At 49.0% G+C, this 15,213-nt stretch overlaps 1 protein-coding gene across 5 annotated transcripts; it reads left to right on the forward strand.

Moving 5' to 3' along the window:
* Positions 1–582: 582 nt before the first annotated feature.
* Positions 583–14,784, forward strand: BBS1 (Bardet-Biedl syndrome 1). 5 transcript variants are annotated; one of them, XM_080985771.1, is made up of 17 exons: positions 583–707; positions 1,948–2,024; positions 4,174–4,208; positions 4,526–4,798; positions 5,202–5,248; positions 5,617–5,670; positions 6,045–6,117; positions 6,452–6,583; positions 7,609–7,715; positions 7,934–8,054; positions 8,426–8,584; positions 9,579–9,648; positions 10,476–10,634; positions 12,013–12,146; positions 13,333–13,467; positions 14,043–14,129; positions 14,363–14,784. In XM_080985771.1, exons 1-17 carry the CDS (start codon positions 658–660, stop codon positions 14,447–14,449), a joined length of 1,800 nt encoding a protein of 599 aa, XP_080841897.1. In that variant the 5' UTR covers positions 583–657; the 3' UTR covers positions 14,450–14,784. The 5 variants fall into 5 exon arrangements, with proteins under 5 accessions (XP_080841897.1, XP_080841898.1, XP_080841899.1 ...); XM_080985773.1 differs by having other exon boundaries at positions 630–722; XM_080985774.1 differs by lacking the exon at positions 583–707 and adding an exon at positions 868–1,028.
* Positions 14,785–15,213: the final 429 nt, after the last annotated feature.

Below are 15,213 nucleotides of genomic sequence, written 5' to 3' on the forward strand. Positions count from 1 at the left end.
AGAATTGTGTATGCCCACAAACTGGAATGTGTTCATAGGGAGGGCAACCAAGATGGGGTGCAGTTGAAGGAGCCGGGTATGTTTACCCTGGAGAAGAAGAGGCAAATATCTTAAGGGCTGTCACATGGAAGATGCAGCGAGCTTGTTTTGTTCTGCTGTGGAGGGTAGGACTCAAACCAAGGGCTTCAAGTTACAACAAAGGAGATTCCGACTCAACATTGGGAAGAACATTCTGACAGGAAAAGCTGTTCAACTGTGGAATGGACTCCTCCTAAATGTGGTGGCCTCTCCTTCACGGGAGGTTTTTAAGCAGAGGCTGGATGGCCACCGGCCATGGATGAGCTAGTTGAGATTCCTGCACTGCAGGGGGTTGGACTAGATGGCCCCTCGGAGCCCCTTCTGTGCGTTTGAGGCAACGTAGCACTCGTAGTGTGTCTGGCCCAGCCCTTAGTTTTTGTCGCAAATCCTTTTCAAATTGCTCTGTGGACCGGCCAAGTTAGCCCGGAAGCTGCTTGGGTGTGTGCTTGCGTATTAGTCTTGAACTCTCCGCAAGTCTATGAGCGCGCGGACTTCTGCTGGGAGGGGCGGGACTCCTTTTCTCGGCGCACCCATTGGCTCCCGCGGGGTTTCCATGGCGACGGATCCATTGGCTTATCCATGGCGGCCGCGGCGCTGCCTTCGTCGTCCTCGGGAGCCGCTGGCGACGGGTAAAGCCCGGAGAGGTCGCGTTTTGGAGGGCAGCTGCTCCCCGCTTCCTCTTTTTCTCTTGCCCCCCCGTCCCCTCCCCGCTTTCAGGATTCTTGCCTGCGCTGGCGAGGGAGGAGGGCGGAGGAGGCTGGTGCCTGCAGGTCGGACTCCTGGGTTCCCTAGAAGGAAAGTGGGTGCGCATGCGTTTGTTTTGGTTTCCATTCCATCCCCTCTGGTTGGTGACGCGTGTCTGCACTGTGACCAGTTCCTCCCCCTCTATGTCACCCCCGAGGAGGAGCCCTGTCGCAGCTGCACCACGGAGGCAGGCAGAAATCCAACAGGTGCTGCAGGTTCCCAACATCAGCCCATTTCCGTGCAGAAGAGAACTTCTTTGTCTGCTCCGTTTCTGCCCCCAAGTGCATCTGTCAAACGCACAGAGCAACCTCTACATCTAAATAAAAAAGGTGTCAACCAGGCATAGATGAACCGCTCAAAACCCCAGTATAGCGGGTGATGAGGACATGTAGATAATATGGAAGTGAGTCTTTTGCCGCATTCGTTTTGCCTAAGGAACTGGTTTGTATTTTTCTGGCTGTGGGTAGTGACAATATTGGGGGGAAGAAGGGGGGCAAAAATTGTGGGCAAATTGCTTTTTTTGCACGGGTGGGAGCTTTGCCCCATCAGTATCTGTTTGACTCCTGGGAGAGAAATGTTTGCTGGACATAATAGATTTTTGAATGAGAATAAACCCATCTAGTTCACAAGAACATCCTCATCCTTAATATATTTAGAACTGTGTATGACACCGTCAGCTCCTTGGATGAAAGACAGGATACAAATAAACAGCACCAATCCTGGGCATGTTGACTCAGAAGTCAGTCCCATTGAGTTCAATGGAGTTTGTTCCCAGGTATTTGTGCACAGAATTGCAGACTCAAAGACTTTGAGGAGTTCTTTGCCCAGCTGCATGAGAGAGAATCACGATGAGCTGTAAGAGGGGTGCAACTTGAAATTGTGTATATGAGAGAAAGACAAAGAAACAGTGTCAGGACTCCTGGGTTCTTTCAGAACACACTGATTTTTGTGGCAGAAAATCAAGACTTCTGAGTGCCTGTCACCACTCTGTGGAAGCTTCATGGTTCAGAGGGATTTAGGTCAGGTGTGAACAGAGACTCCTAGAGAATTGGCTCTCTGGGCTGAAACTGTCTGCAATATATTTCATTTTGTACATTTTTTCAACCTTTCCTTCATCCATTGCAGCATTCAAGCCAATTCCAAATGGCTGGATGCCCACTACGACCCAGTGGCCAGCCTCTACACATTTTCCTCTTGCGTCAGTAAGTCTGAGTTCGTTTTCTCTCTCCTTAATAAGCATTGTCTCTTTCCTGTTTTGATGGGTGAATATGGCGATCATAATGTACAGTGGTTGAGACGGGCATAGTTTTGACTATCTGCTGGTTCTCCCTGGATTTGCAGTAGGTAAAAGCATATTTTGTTTTCCGCACTGCAGCACGAGCAATGCCTACTTTGTGACAGCTTGCTTTGGTGGAAGTGGTTAAGGAAGGAAGGCAAGGATAGGTCCCAGCAGACTTGAGTGGTCTTTGGTGGGCCCTCTCCTGCTGGGACGCGGGTGGCACTGTGGGTGAAACCTCAGCGCCTAGGACTTGCCGATCGCATGGTTGGCGGTTCGAATCCCCGCGGCGGGGTGAGCTCCCGTCGTTCAGTCCTAGCTCCTGCCCACCTAGCAGTTCGAAAGCACCCTTAAGTGCAAGTAGATAAATAGGGACCGCTTACTAGCGGGAAGGTAAACGGCGTTCCGTGTGCTGCTCTGGTGCCGGTTCGCTGGAGCAGCTTCGTCACGCTGGCCACGTGACCCAGAAGTGTCTGCGGACAGCGCTGGCTCCCGGCCTCTAGAGTGAGATGAGCGCACAACCCTAGAGTCTGTCAAGACTGGCCCGTACGGGCAGGGGTACCTTTACCTTTTACCTCCTGCTACAATGTGCCTTGGTGGGTTTACCTGACAGCAGAGCTCTGAATCAGTACCAGACAACTGGGAGCTGTCATATAGATCTCCCAGAATGCTCCATAATGTAACATTGCTCTGGACCATTGTGGGAATAAGGAGTGACTCAGTCTGAGAATCACTCTTTTTATAAGGCTGCATCCTCTGTCCTGGAATTTGTTGCCTCCAATAGCAGACATGTGGGGATCAGATGTGGCTTAGTAGTATAGGAAATTCTGTCTGCACATGTTCAGAGCTGCGTCTTTCTTTTTTTGTCCAATGGAAGGGAGGCACCCAGTTTCTACCCATAGAATGGCTGGACAGGGAGGCAATGGCTGACCAGTGCTGACCAGTTTCACCATTTGGATCTCTAAGAAGAAAAATTGAGGGAGTGACCTGAGAAGCCCTAGTAGAAGTTAAGGCAAACAAAGTTGATGATCCACATTGATCAATGGGGGTTGGACTTGATGACTCTCAGGATCCCTTCCAACTCTACGGTTCTATGGTTCTATGGCTGTATGACTGAAGCTCGTCAGAAGACACCCCATCTTCTGGGCAGTCAAGGCTAGTGAAGCACCCCTCATTCCAACATCAAGAAGCGATGGCATTGTGGATAACTGAGGTCAGCAGTGTTGATCCTCATGTCCACCAGAAGGTGCGCCATCCCCTTATGGTAATGTTGGGCTCACCATGTCACCCTTCGTTCCACCAGAGGGTGCTACACCACTGTGTGGTTGAGGAAAGTGTAGCGCCAACCATATTGCATCCTTTCCTCACCTGCTTTTACTTCTCCTGGATGGTGGAGATTCTTCTGTGGTCACATGGCTGATTTTAAAGCTTTCAAGGGTTGGGGGAGGTATGTTATTCTCCCACAGTGTCAATTCAAGGCATTTTGGGGGTTTTGGAGAAGTCTATTTTTTCCTTGAATTTCAGGATTCTGACTGGGTTATTTCTTCCAAACCAGTATTCGGATTATGGAACAGATACTACAATATAGTACTTAAATTCTCTGGTATCTACTTTGTTTGCTTTGATTTAAAGGTAAAGAAACACATGGAAAGCCTCAGGACAATAGTAGGGGTTCTCCAACAGGGGAAGTCACTCACTTCTGTTGATCTCATGAAAGCATATAGTTAATTTTCCCTATTCAAACAGCTCCAGAGAAGCTCCTTCCATTCCAGCATCCAAGTTTCTGCTAAAGCTGTGTGCCTCCCTGTTGACTTACCTTCATCTGCAGGAGACTTCCATTAACCTGTATTTTCTTAACAATTCTGTTGTTTGCATCTGTCTATCTTGGGGGACAATGGAGGGGTGTGCCTCTGGGGTGAAGTCAATTGCAGGTGACTTTACTTTCAACAGGGGATGTTGCCTGGTATCCTTATAAAAATAGTAGCTTTGGGGGGGATGGGGCTCCTCTGCCCTCTCCCCTGTTTATGTGTGGGTCTTTTTAATGGGGCTGATACAGTTTCTGCTGTCTTTTCCAGCCCTGGCTGACCTCCATGGTGATGGAGACTGTAAGGTAAGGGAACTGTCGCTGTCACATCCACAAACCCTTCTCTTGTACTGCCCATATTCATCACACCTGCAAATCTGCTGCCTTTTGGGTGCCTCTTCCCTTCTTTCTCTACCTCTCCATCTGGCCTAATAGGCTTTTGTTGCATGAATACCATTTTTCTTGTGTAGATTTTGAGTGCACGTTCCTAGTCTCCTCTGTTCCTTTTGCCTGCTTGCTTTTAGGTTTATCGATTTAGGTTTCAGAGCCTCCAAAGGGACACACATCCTTGGGTCTCATTCAAGGAGGCTCCTAGTTGTTGTTTTGCTTTCCCCCTTTCCCAGCTGGTGGTGGGCGACCTGGGCCCTACAGGACATGAGATGAAGCTGAAGGTGTACCACGGCATGGACCTCCTGAGCGAGAATGTCCTATTGGACTTGCCCACAAGTGTGGCTGCCTTCCTGATGGAGCGTCATGAACTGTGTGTTCCTGCTGTGGGGGTGGCTGCCGGTCCCTACATCTACGTGTACAAGAACATGCGCCCCTACTTCCGCTATGCTCTGCCCCCCTTGGAAGTCAACTCCACAGAGAAGGATGTCTGGGAGCAGGCAAAGGAGGTGAGAAGGAGGAGGGAGGGCTTGGGGAAGCTGTCTGCTAGCCAGAACCCCTTTGGTCATGGGTCTTTAGGTACCTTCCCTCCCATCCTTCCTGCCTGAGGGCCAGTGTGGTTGGAGCAGAAGTGGTGAACTTCTGCCTGGCTCTCGGGTCTCTCTCAAGGCCACAGCCTCCACCCCCAGACCATACCCCTTACTAGACCTGCTTTTTCACCCTTCCTGGGTGCTTTTGCAAGGCTGGAATATGTTCTATGATGCCTCTTGCTTGCCTGTATGGAGGGCAAAAAAGGGTTGTGTTGAAACTGCATGAAAATATAAAATTTGTATCCATTGCTCCATCCACTTTTGCTGCTGGATCTGCTCACCACTTGTTCAGCCGTTGACTGTCCTCCTTCTCTCTTGGTAGGACAAGGTTGACCTTCTGTCAATGAAGGAGACACTGGAGATGATCCGGTAAGGAGCTCTGAAGCTGGGCAGGGCAAGACCAAGTCTTCTGAGCCATCTCTAAACATCAGGAGGATAAGCAAACAAGGCTTGGGGGTCAACTAGGGGCAGGTGGGAATGGAGAGCATGCCAGGCGGAGGGGGGGGGGTTATTTCTTACATTGGCATGCAAAAAAATATGCTTTATAATCTGCTTTTTGGTCACCCCCACATGTCTGGGCTATGAAAGCTCCCATTTAATTGACTAGAGAAGCAGAGGCTCAGGGCGAACAAGCTTGCCTAGGGCTCTGTGGTTCAGGACTGTTCACTGTGCCACACTGGCATGAGCCACAGAAGCCCAAGGCTCTCCCTCCTGACTTGCCTGATGTGTCTCAACAGGGAAAACGCAGACAGAGAAAATACGGAGCCGCCCTTGTCAGTGCAGTCCTTGAGGTGAGTTCTTTGGTGTGGGCAGGGCTGGGAATTTCCAGGCAGGGCTGGGAAAAGCTCCTGCCAGAAATCCTGGAGAACTGCTGCCAGTCAGTGTAGTCAATACTGAGTTAGATTGGCCAGTGCTCTGACTCAGTACAAGGCAGTTTTGGATGTTCCTGTAATGCCCACTCCAGCCCAAGTTCTCTGCTTCAGGCTGATGGGAACACAGCTTTGATTGTGAGAAATGGTCTCCATTTTTCATCCTCTGTTGAAGGCCATCTCTCTCCCTCTCCGTCTCCCTCTCCGTCTCCCTCTCCCTCTCCCTCTCCCTCCCCCCCCCCCGTGTGGGCTGGGACCCTGGGCTCCTTTCATCACCTTCCCCATCTGCTCTGCAGGTTCCTGGCCCTTGACCCTCCTGAGATGGAGTCCTTTGTGAACCAGTATAAAATGCAGCCGCTCAAGCGCCAGGTGTGTACTCTGATGTTCCATATCCACTCCTGCCCTGAACATCCCAGAAGAGGAAGAGGTTTGGGATGCTGTTTGGTTGATCCCAGGCAAATACTGCCAACTCTTCCCTGAAGCCAAGAATGGCCTTGCTTAGGTGACACATCTTTTAAAATCACAACTTGGGGCAATCAAGTAGCAAAAGGGTTAGGCACAAGGTTCCCATGCCCCCAAATGTCCCAGATTGGAAGTGCACTTACAGAACCAGTTGCCCATGGCTGGGAAACATATCCTAGTCCCTTGGGGTTCACCTCTCTTGATGCATAAAGTTGCCCCTTTGCCCCTCCTTATCTTTCAGTCACTGATTACCTGCATGACTACCCTGAAGAAGAGCGTGGCAGACGAGGGCTCTATCAGCTGCCTGGTGCTTGGGACGGAGAACAGCGACATCATCATCTTGGATCCTGAGCCCTTCAGTATGCTGGTGCAGGTGAGGCAGTGGCGTAGCGTGGGGGTGCAGGGGGGGCCGGCCGCACCGGGTGCAACATCTGGGGGTTAGGGTTAGGGGGCGCAAATTACTTGCCTTGCCCCGGGTGCTGACAACCCACACTACGCCACTGCGGTGAGGCCCTGGAGAAGAGTGCTCTGAAGCTCAATAGCATGCTTATTTCAAGAGGGGGAAGAGAGGGCCATTTTGTTCTCTGCCTTATGCCCTTTGAGGCTAAGCGGAAGCCGCTCGCTCTGGTGTTCCTCACAATCCCAACAACCAGTTGCAGAATTCAAGACAATGTCGGGGGAATCGAGTATTGGAGTCGGGACTGAGGAGATCTGCTTTCAGATTTGCTCCCAACCCTGAAGTTAACTGGGCGATCTTGGGCAGCCATCATATTTCAGCCTTAACCTACCACCGAGGGATGTTATGAGGATGCAAAAGGAATATTTTTACAAATTTCCTCCCTGGGAGGAAGTGTGGGATACAAATGCAATGAATGAATAAAACAATAAGCTGTTGGATTCACCATTCCCTGTAGTGGGAGCTAGACCATGAAGGCGATTGGGACACTGCGCCAGCAATCTTAGTCTGGCTTTTGCCAACCTCCACTTCACTGTTTCCTTACTTAGAAGTGTGGCTGCACTTGTCTGGCTCCAATTACTGTTGTCTTGTGCCCTATCAGTTCTGGTAAGCGGCAACCTCCACTGATTGCATGGCTTCCGGTTTAAAAACGACAACAAAGAGCAGGTTTCTAGATTTTGTAGGTTTGAATGCTGTGGCCCATGTCTGTGAAATCTCAGGAGGCTGAGTTTCAGTGGCAGGGATATTGGTAACGAATGGGGGTGTCTGTTTCAACTAGGAAACCCTCAAAACTGCCCAGGGGTGACCACCCGCCTGCCAATCCCATCCTGGTGATGTGACTATTTAAAATAGGTCCCTCTCACGTCTGTCCCCTGCGAGGCAACATGCCAGGGAGTGGGGCAGTATCCGGCTTCAGCACTGTTTTTCTTTTTTAATGGCAGACAAAGGTACCAAGCGTGCCAGCCTTTCTGGACGTCACAGGACAGTACGATGTGGAATATCGGCTCATAGTGGCCTGCCGTAATGGGTGCATCTACATCCTCCGCAGGTGGGCAGAGGAGGAGCTGCTGGGGGTGTTTTGGGAGGGCAGAGAGGGCCTGATGGGTTGAAGAGGGAGGCTGACATATTTCAGAGCAAGCTCTTAAGAATATGGCAAGGAAAAGCCCCATATCTTGTGCATCACCCATCTTGGCACTGGAGTTGCCTGACCACAAGGAGGCCAGGCCTGGACTTGACCTGCCACTGCTGTCTTTCTCTCCCACGCAGGAACTCCAAGCGACATAAATACTGCATTGAGCTGAGTTCTCAAGCCGTGGGCTTGTCCTGGGTCCAAAAGAACATTGTGGTGGCCTGCTCCGACGAAACCCTTCAAAGCTTTACTCAGAAGGTTGTGGGGTCATGGGGTGGAGGGCAGCTTTAATTACTGGCCACAGCTTTGGCAATCTGCCTCACCTCAAACTGTCAACTGAAGGCAGCAGCTCTTAACTTGAACCTTGGCTCACTTCTGGAACTCAAGGTGCATTAGAGTTAAGTGAATGGAGCCAAGGTACACTGAAGGGCATTGTGTTGTGTAAGTGTATGCATGTGGTCCCCAGGTGGTGCTATTGCTGTGCCCAATTCTGTTTTAAAGGAGGATCTTGTTAAAAGAAGGGTAATCCTAGTGGGGGGTGGAGGGCCTTAATTAGCAAGGAAATCAATTGGGGACCGGGTCAGAGAAGCTGTTCTGTCGGGTTCCTGAATGTCTTTTTCTCGTGGCAGGGGAAGAAGCTCTGGGTGGTCCCGTTGCCAGCCACCCCCATCACTTTGAGTCTCATAGATGAGAAGTTCCAGAGCTTCCATGCTGTTCTGGTCGCCTTGGCCAATATGGAGGTGCACATATACCAGGACAAGAACCTTGTGAACATCATCCAAACGCAGGTGAGAGGCAGGAACAGGGGGTGCCCACATTCAGGGCTGAATGACGGCATTCTGGTGGTTTGGCACAGGAGCTGGTCGCAGCGTGGGTGGGGGAGGTGTTTGTTTGTGAGACTGTATGTTTGTTTCTCTGAGCCCAGGCTGCTCTGTCTCATCCCTCACTCTAACGGGATGTGTGTTTGTCATCTGTGGGATTGAAACAGGAGAACTAGAGAACCAAGACTCCTTGAGTAAGTTCCTGGAAAACATGGCTCCTGTTGAATGTGGGTCTGGTAAGGCATTGGAACTTGCCTTTGACTTGGTCACACCACTGGTCCTTCTTGCCCAGGATCCCTTTTCAAACTGGGGATGTTGAGGATTCAACCTGCATGCAAAGCAGAAACTCCCTTGGTCCAGAGAGGCACCCTTCCTGCTGCAGATGGCCTCCCCTACAGTTCCCTTCTTCAGTAACAGTTTACAGGCTGTATCCTCACTCAGCCTACCTGTTCCGGACCTGCTGTGGCCCTTCTCAGCTCCTGAACTGAGCACACAGGGAGAGGGAGACTGTTCTTGGCAGAGGGAGGACCCACAGGAGGTGAAGGAGAGCTGGCAGGGAGGCAACCTGGGAGGAGATGAGGTGCCCTGGGCTGGGAGGGTGGAGATGCAGTGAAAGAGCCATGAGAAGACAAAGAGCTCCCATAGGGATGTGGGAACCTGACAAAGGCCAAGTCACACCATTGGTCCATCTAGCTCAGTATTGGCTACCACTGATTGGTTGCTGCTCTCCAGGGTTTCAGGCAGAGGATATTCCTCCTAGGTCTTCCTCCTAGCTGGAGAGGCCATTGGGGATTGAATCTCAGACCTTCAGCATGAAAAGTAGGTGCTGTACTACTGGCAAAGACCAAATCAAAGAAAGGAAAGCTATACGGCCACACCAAAGACAAGCCTACCTCTCTTCCTTCTCCCTGCGAAAAGCAGCAACCCACCTTCATCTCTTTTTCTCTGTTTCTGCTGCCAGGACGTTGTCAACAGCATCTGCTTCGGCCGCTATGGGAGGGAAGATAACACGCTTGTCATGACCACCAAAGGTAAGAGCAGATGTTGTGCCTTGTGAAGTCAGAGCACTGAGCCCGACCTTCTGCCCTTCCCCAGGGGGCAGCCAGCAGGTAGCATTCAGGGGTAAGCTGCACCTGAGCATAGAGGCATCTACAGAGCTAGAGTCTGGTTGCAGCATGCAGTTGTCCCTCCTGATATGGAGCCCAAGCTGTGAAGAACGAGTTGCAGCTGAGAATTTTGCTGAAGATGCTCATCTCTCAGGCTTTCTTGGGAGAAAGTCAGTTGGTCTAAACTTGCTGGAGTGGGTTGTATCGAACAGGGGTGGAGAGCCTATCAAGTGAAGGCACTTCCCTGTCCTACTGGACTCCTTGCCCATCTGTCGTTTCTCCCCCTTCTCTCTCTTTTTTAAAAATTATTTATAGTTTTCAGATTTATACGGTTCACTGATTATACAATCATTTTGACATTTCAAAACTTGACTTCCTTCCCCCACTTTCTGCAGTTCCTTAACTTTATTTTTAATATCTTCTGCATATCCAAATTAGCTTAATTTGTTCATTTATTCATCTTCTTTAAATATATACTCTTAAGAAACTGCAGGTTATTACAAGAATCCTGCCAATGTTTTTATCTGCTTGCAATTTATCTGTAAATATTCAATAAACCATTTCCATTATTTTATAAAAAGTTTGTTATCTTGATTTCTTATCCTTCCAATAAGTTTAGCTATTTCTGCATATTCCATAAGTTTTTGTATCCATTCTTCCTTTGCTGGGACTTCTTCTTCTTCTTTCCATTTTTGGGCGAGTAGCATTCTTGCCGCTGTAGTCGCATACATGAGTTTCTGCTCTTCTCCTAGGCGGGGGCCTGATCATCAAGATCCTAAAACGCACTGCCACGTTTGACAAGCGGGATGCGGTTGTCGGAGCCCCCGTCGCCCAGAGCATCAAGCTCAACGTGCCCAAGAAGACAAAGCTGTATGTGGACCAGACGCTACGGGAGCGGGAGAGTGGCGTGGGTGAGTCGCATGAGCAGTGCGTCTCGGAGCATGGCAGCCTCTCTTACAGGCACACAACATCCCAGCCAGATGCAAACTCCTAGCTCCTTCCTCTGTGGTCTCTGGATCAGGAAACATTTCCTCCTTACACATGTAGAGGCTTTAGGAATCTCTCTTTGAATAAACCTTAAAAATGGCTAGTTTTTTTGGGTTTTTTTTAACCTTTTTTATATACTAATTTATTGATTTTCCAAAAATAACAATTAAAAAACCCCAGAAAAAAATCATAACCAAATTAAACCATGAATTTTGATCGACTTCCCTCCACTCCCCCTCTTGGTTCCATTACAATGTACTTGTTTATGCACATCCATAAAACCATACTTAACAATCCAATGTTAAAACCTTCTTCATCTTATTACAGGTGACTTTTAAAAGTTATACTAATGTAAAAATCTGTACACAAAGCTTTAAAAATATGCTTTAAACAATTGCCCTTTTTTGTAATGATTTGTCCTGGATAGTTTAATAATTTATTTTGCCAATCTTCATCTTTATCTTCTTCTTTATGTTCTTTGGCGGAGGCTTCTTCCTTCCATAGGGGCTGGCTGGTCTTGGCCTGGAGTTCAATCTCGCGTATCGGAACAAAGTATTTCGTTCAAACAATTCATCAAGTCCTGTACATCTCAATACCATAACTGTGTTTGATCATATTTTTCCACAGTTGCAGCATAAGAACCCCCGAGAATTCTGCTAAACACAAAAGTCCCTGTTCATATTTTGTGGCTATGAATACAAACTGGTGGGACGCGGGTGGCGCCGTGGGTTAAACCACAGAGCCTAGGACTTGCCGATCAGAAGGTCGGCAGTTCGAATCCCCGCGACGGGATGAGCTCCCGTTGCTCGGTTCCTGCTCCTGCCAACCTAGCAGTTCGAAAGCACATCAAAGTGCAAGTAGATAAATAGGTACCGCTCCGGCGGGAAGGTAAACGGCGTTTCCGTGTGCTGCTCTGGTTCGACAGAAGCGGCTTAGTCCTGCTGGCCACATGACCCAGAAGCTGTCTGCGGACAAATGCCGGCTCCTTCGGCCTATAGAGCGAGATGAGCACCGCAATCCCAGAGTCGGTCATGACTGGACCTAATGGTCAGGGGTCCCTTTACCTTTACCTTATACAAACTGGTGCAGGAAGACCTTTATGTGGAGCGTTGTTTGTGGGTGTTCTCAGCCAGGAAAGAGATGCTCAGAATTGATTCTAGGACCTAAGTGCTCTAGCACAACAGACCCCCTAATTTCTGCAGGCAGAGGGTGGTTTGATGACGGCACAAGGGGAGGTCTCATTTCTCTCCTCCCTCCTCCCTGTTTCACTTTGCTTCCTTCCCATCCCCCGCCCTCGCCCAGCCATGCACCGGGTGTTTCAGACGGACCTGAGCCGCATCCGACTCATGGCGGCCCGAGCCTACGCCCAAGCGCTTCAGTGCAACATGACGCCTGTGTCTGAGTCGGCGCAGGAGCAGCTGAAGATGAACGCTGTGGTGAGGAGGAAGGGGGAGGGGGAAATGAATACAGGATTGGTCTGAATCGAGGCGGGCTTCCTTAAAAATGGTGCCAATCCCTGGGAAAGAGAAGACAGCTGGAGGGGTGACCCCAGGATGGGGTGAGGGGAGGAAAGGAAATAGTGCGTTAAATCAGAGGATGGTGCAAGAAAAAAGGTGGGCTGCTTTTAAAAAAAGGAGTAAATTGGTCCCAGCCAGGGAAGAGTGGATAACCAAGATGATGGACTGTGCCGAAATGGCGAAGATGACAGTGAAGATCAGACACCAAGATGAGGAAAAATTCAGTAAAGAATGGGGGGCAGGGATTATAGAGCATCTTAAAGACCACTGTAAATATTTAAAAATGCTAGCAGGATTGTTATAACACTTAGAATGAAACAAAATTAAAGTTCTAACAAAGAGATAAAATGGATTGGGGAAATGTGATTAGATGCAATAGAAAGAATAATTAAAAATGGGAAACTAGGGGAGGGTGGGGGAAGTCCAGGGATTCAAGTAATCTCAAATGTGTAAAAATTGAAAATGATTTAAATGTATAAGAATTTTGTTAAAAATGAAAATAAAATAGTTAAAAATAAATAAATAAATGGAGTAAATTAGGAATTCTTGAGAAGGGATGGGCTTTGCTTGAGCTGTTGTATCCAACTAAGTCATGCTCACAGTAGACTCACTGAACTCAATAAACTGGAGTAGCTCAAGTTCATTGGCGTCAGTGGGCCTAATCTGATTTTGGGTCCCTCTGGATTACCTGTTTGTTGAGAATTCATCCTTATTTTCTTGCACAGACCTTAGGAGGAGGTTTGATTATATCTGGTCATTAATGAGCATTCATTCTGATTTACTTGCGGGAATGTTTATACCTCTTCCCAGTAATCATTTGTTCATCCCATATTTTGTATTTCCCTCTCACTTTCCAAACCGTAAAATGTCCAGTTCTTTTTTTTAAAGTGGATTTGTTGTGCTAGGGCTGTGCAAACCTAAAGTTCCCATGTGCTTTCCCCTGCAAAATAGTGAAAGTCCGGAGGCACCTTTGGGTTGGATATTACCCAGAGTCCCCTCTTGATGAAATGTTGAGACATTGCTGAGACACTTCCCCCCCCCCCCATCCTCATTCCCCTTTGTCTCACATGCTCATTCCCATAATGCGCTTCTCTCCCTTCTGCAGGTCCAGGGCATGGGCCCTACCTTCAAGTTGACCCTTAACCTCCAGAACATGTCAGATACCCGTGCAGTCGCCAACCTTCTCATCAGCTTCCTGTATGATGAAAAACTCTACTCCATAGAGCATCCTTTCTTTAAGGTAATTCCATCCTTCTCCTAAATTGGATCTCCCCTGACTCCCTCTCCTAAATGTTTTGCACAGGCCCCCTGTATAACCAGTCCAGCGGCCTTCTCAGAGTAGAGTTGTCATGCGTCTGGAATTTCCGGGACATAGCTGCGATTAGGCGGTCAGAAGCAGTGTCCGGGCGGGAAACACTAAGATGTCCTTGAAAATCCAGACATATGGCAACCCATGTCGGAAGTGTAGGTTATCCCTGTTTAGGGAAGCTTTTAATATTTGATGAATCATTGTATTTTAATATTCTGCTGGAAGCCACCCAGAGCGGCTGTTGAAAGCCAGCCAGATGGGCGGGGTAGAAATAATAAATTTATTATTATTATTATTATGGATTTCCTTACAAATAGCTCAAAAACTTTTTTTATTGAGATTTTGCAAAAATAGCTCAACAACTTTGGCCAAAAACCCTAACTCAGGCTCAGCTGGAGTTACAGATTTGCCCCTTGCTACACGCCTCCCTCCTTGGGCTCTTAGCCCTCTTCCCCAACACGCTGCTTGCCATAAGAATTTCCTGCATTTTTCTTGCCTCCCTGCAGACTCCCATGTTGGTTCCAGGATTGAATTACCCTCTGGCCACCTTTGTGGAGTGTCTGAGCGAACAAGGGACCTCGGATATTATTAAGGTTAGTGTTCCTGCTTTGATTCCCCACCCCACTCCTGACAGGCCTGCCCCTTGACTTCCCATGCCATTGATTTCCCAGTTGTTTCAGTCTTGGGGGGCTTGCCTGTCAGAAGAAAAAGCCTGCCTTCCCTGTGCCTTGTTCCCAGTTTGTATGCTGACTTGCAACCCAAGATGGCCGCTGTGTTGGCATGCCGACCACAGGCCCTCCCTCCTCTCATCTCCTTCGTGTTGCAGGTGTTTGTGTTGCACGAGGGGGAGCCTGAACCACTGCTGACGGCGCACATCAACATGCCTGTCAGCGAAGGCCTGGCGGCTGTGTGAGCTCAAGGTAGAGTATGAGCTCAGGATTGAGCGGAGAAGAGGAAAAGGGCCAACCCACTTGTAGTCTTCTCTCTGGGCCGTGTGCCTCAGCAGTAGCATAGACTTTACCTCCATCAGTTCTGGGAAGGGCCACCTGGAGAGGAGCGCCACCCTAGGATAGCCGGCGTCATTTGCGATGGAGGTATGCGGAGTTCCTCCTCACACTGAGGAAGAGCCCACATCCAGGGGCTGCCACAGGATTAGCCACAGCTCGTCTGCTGGGCCCAGAAATGGAGAGATGGAACAGCAAATGAAGTCCAGTGGTTCAAGAGCCCAATAAATTTTATTTATTCTTATGCTTGTCTTTGGGGCATGTATCTGGGTAAAGGTGTTTGGAGCATTGGAGAAGGATGTACAGTCATACCTCGGAATGAATACGCTTCAGGTTGAGCATTTTCAGGTTGTGCTCCGCGGCGACCCGGAAGTAACGAAGCACGTTACTTCCGGGTTTTGCCACTCGCGCATGCACAGACTCTCAAAATGATATCACGCGCATGCATGGAAGTGGCAAAACGCGACACGCACACGCACAGTCACATATTACATTCACTTCAGGATGCGAACGGGGCTCCGGAACAGATCCCGTTCGAATCCAGAGGTACCACTGTACAGAAAAGATCAGGGGGCTTGAGCACCTCTGCTATGATTGGAGGTTAAATTTGTTGGACTTTTTTTCTTTAGAGAGGAGGGATATGGCCATTGATTGATTGATTGATTGATTGATT

Source organism: Podarcis pityusensis (genome assembly GCF_964106645.2).
Source record: "Podarcis pityusensis genome assembly, chromosome: 16".
Classification (NCBI taxonomy): Eukaryota; Metazoa; Chordata; class Lepidosauria; order Squamata; family Lacertidae; genus Podarcis; species Podarcis pityusensis.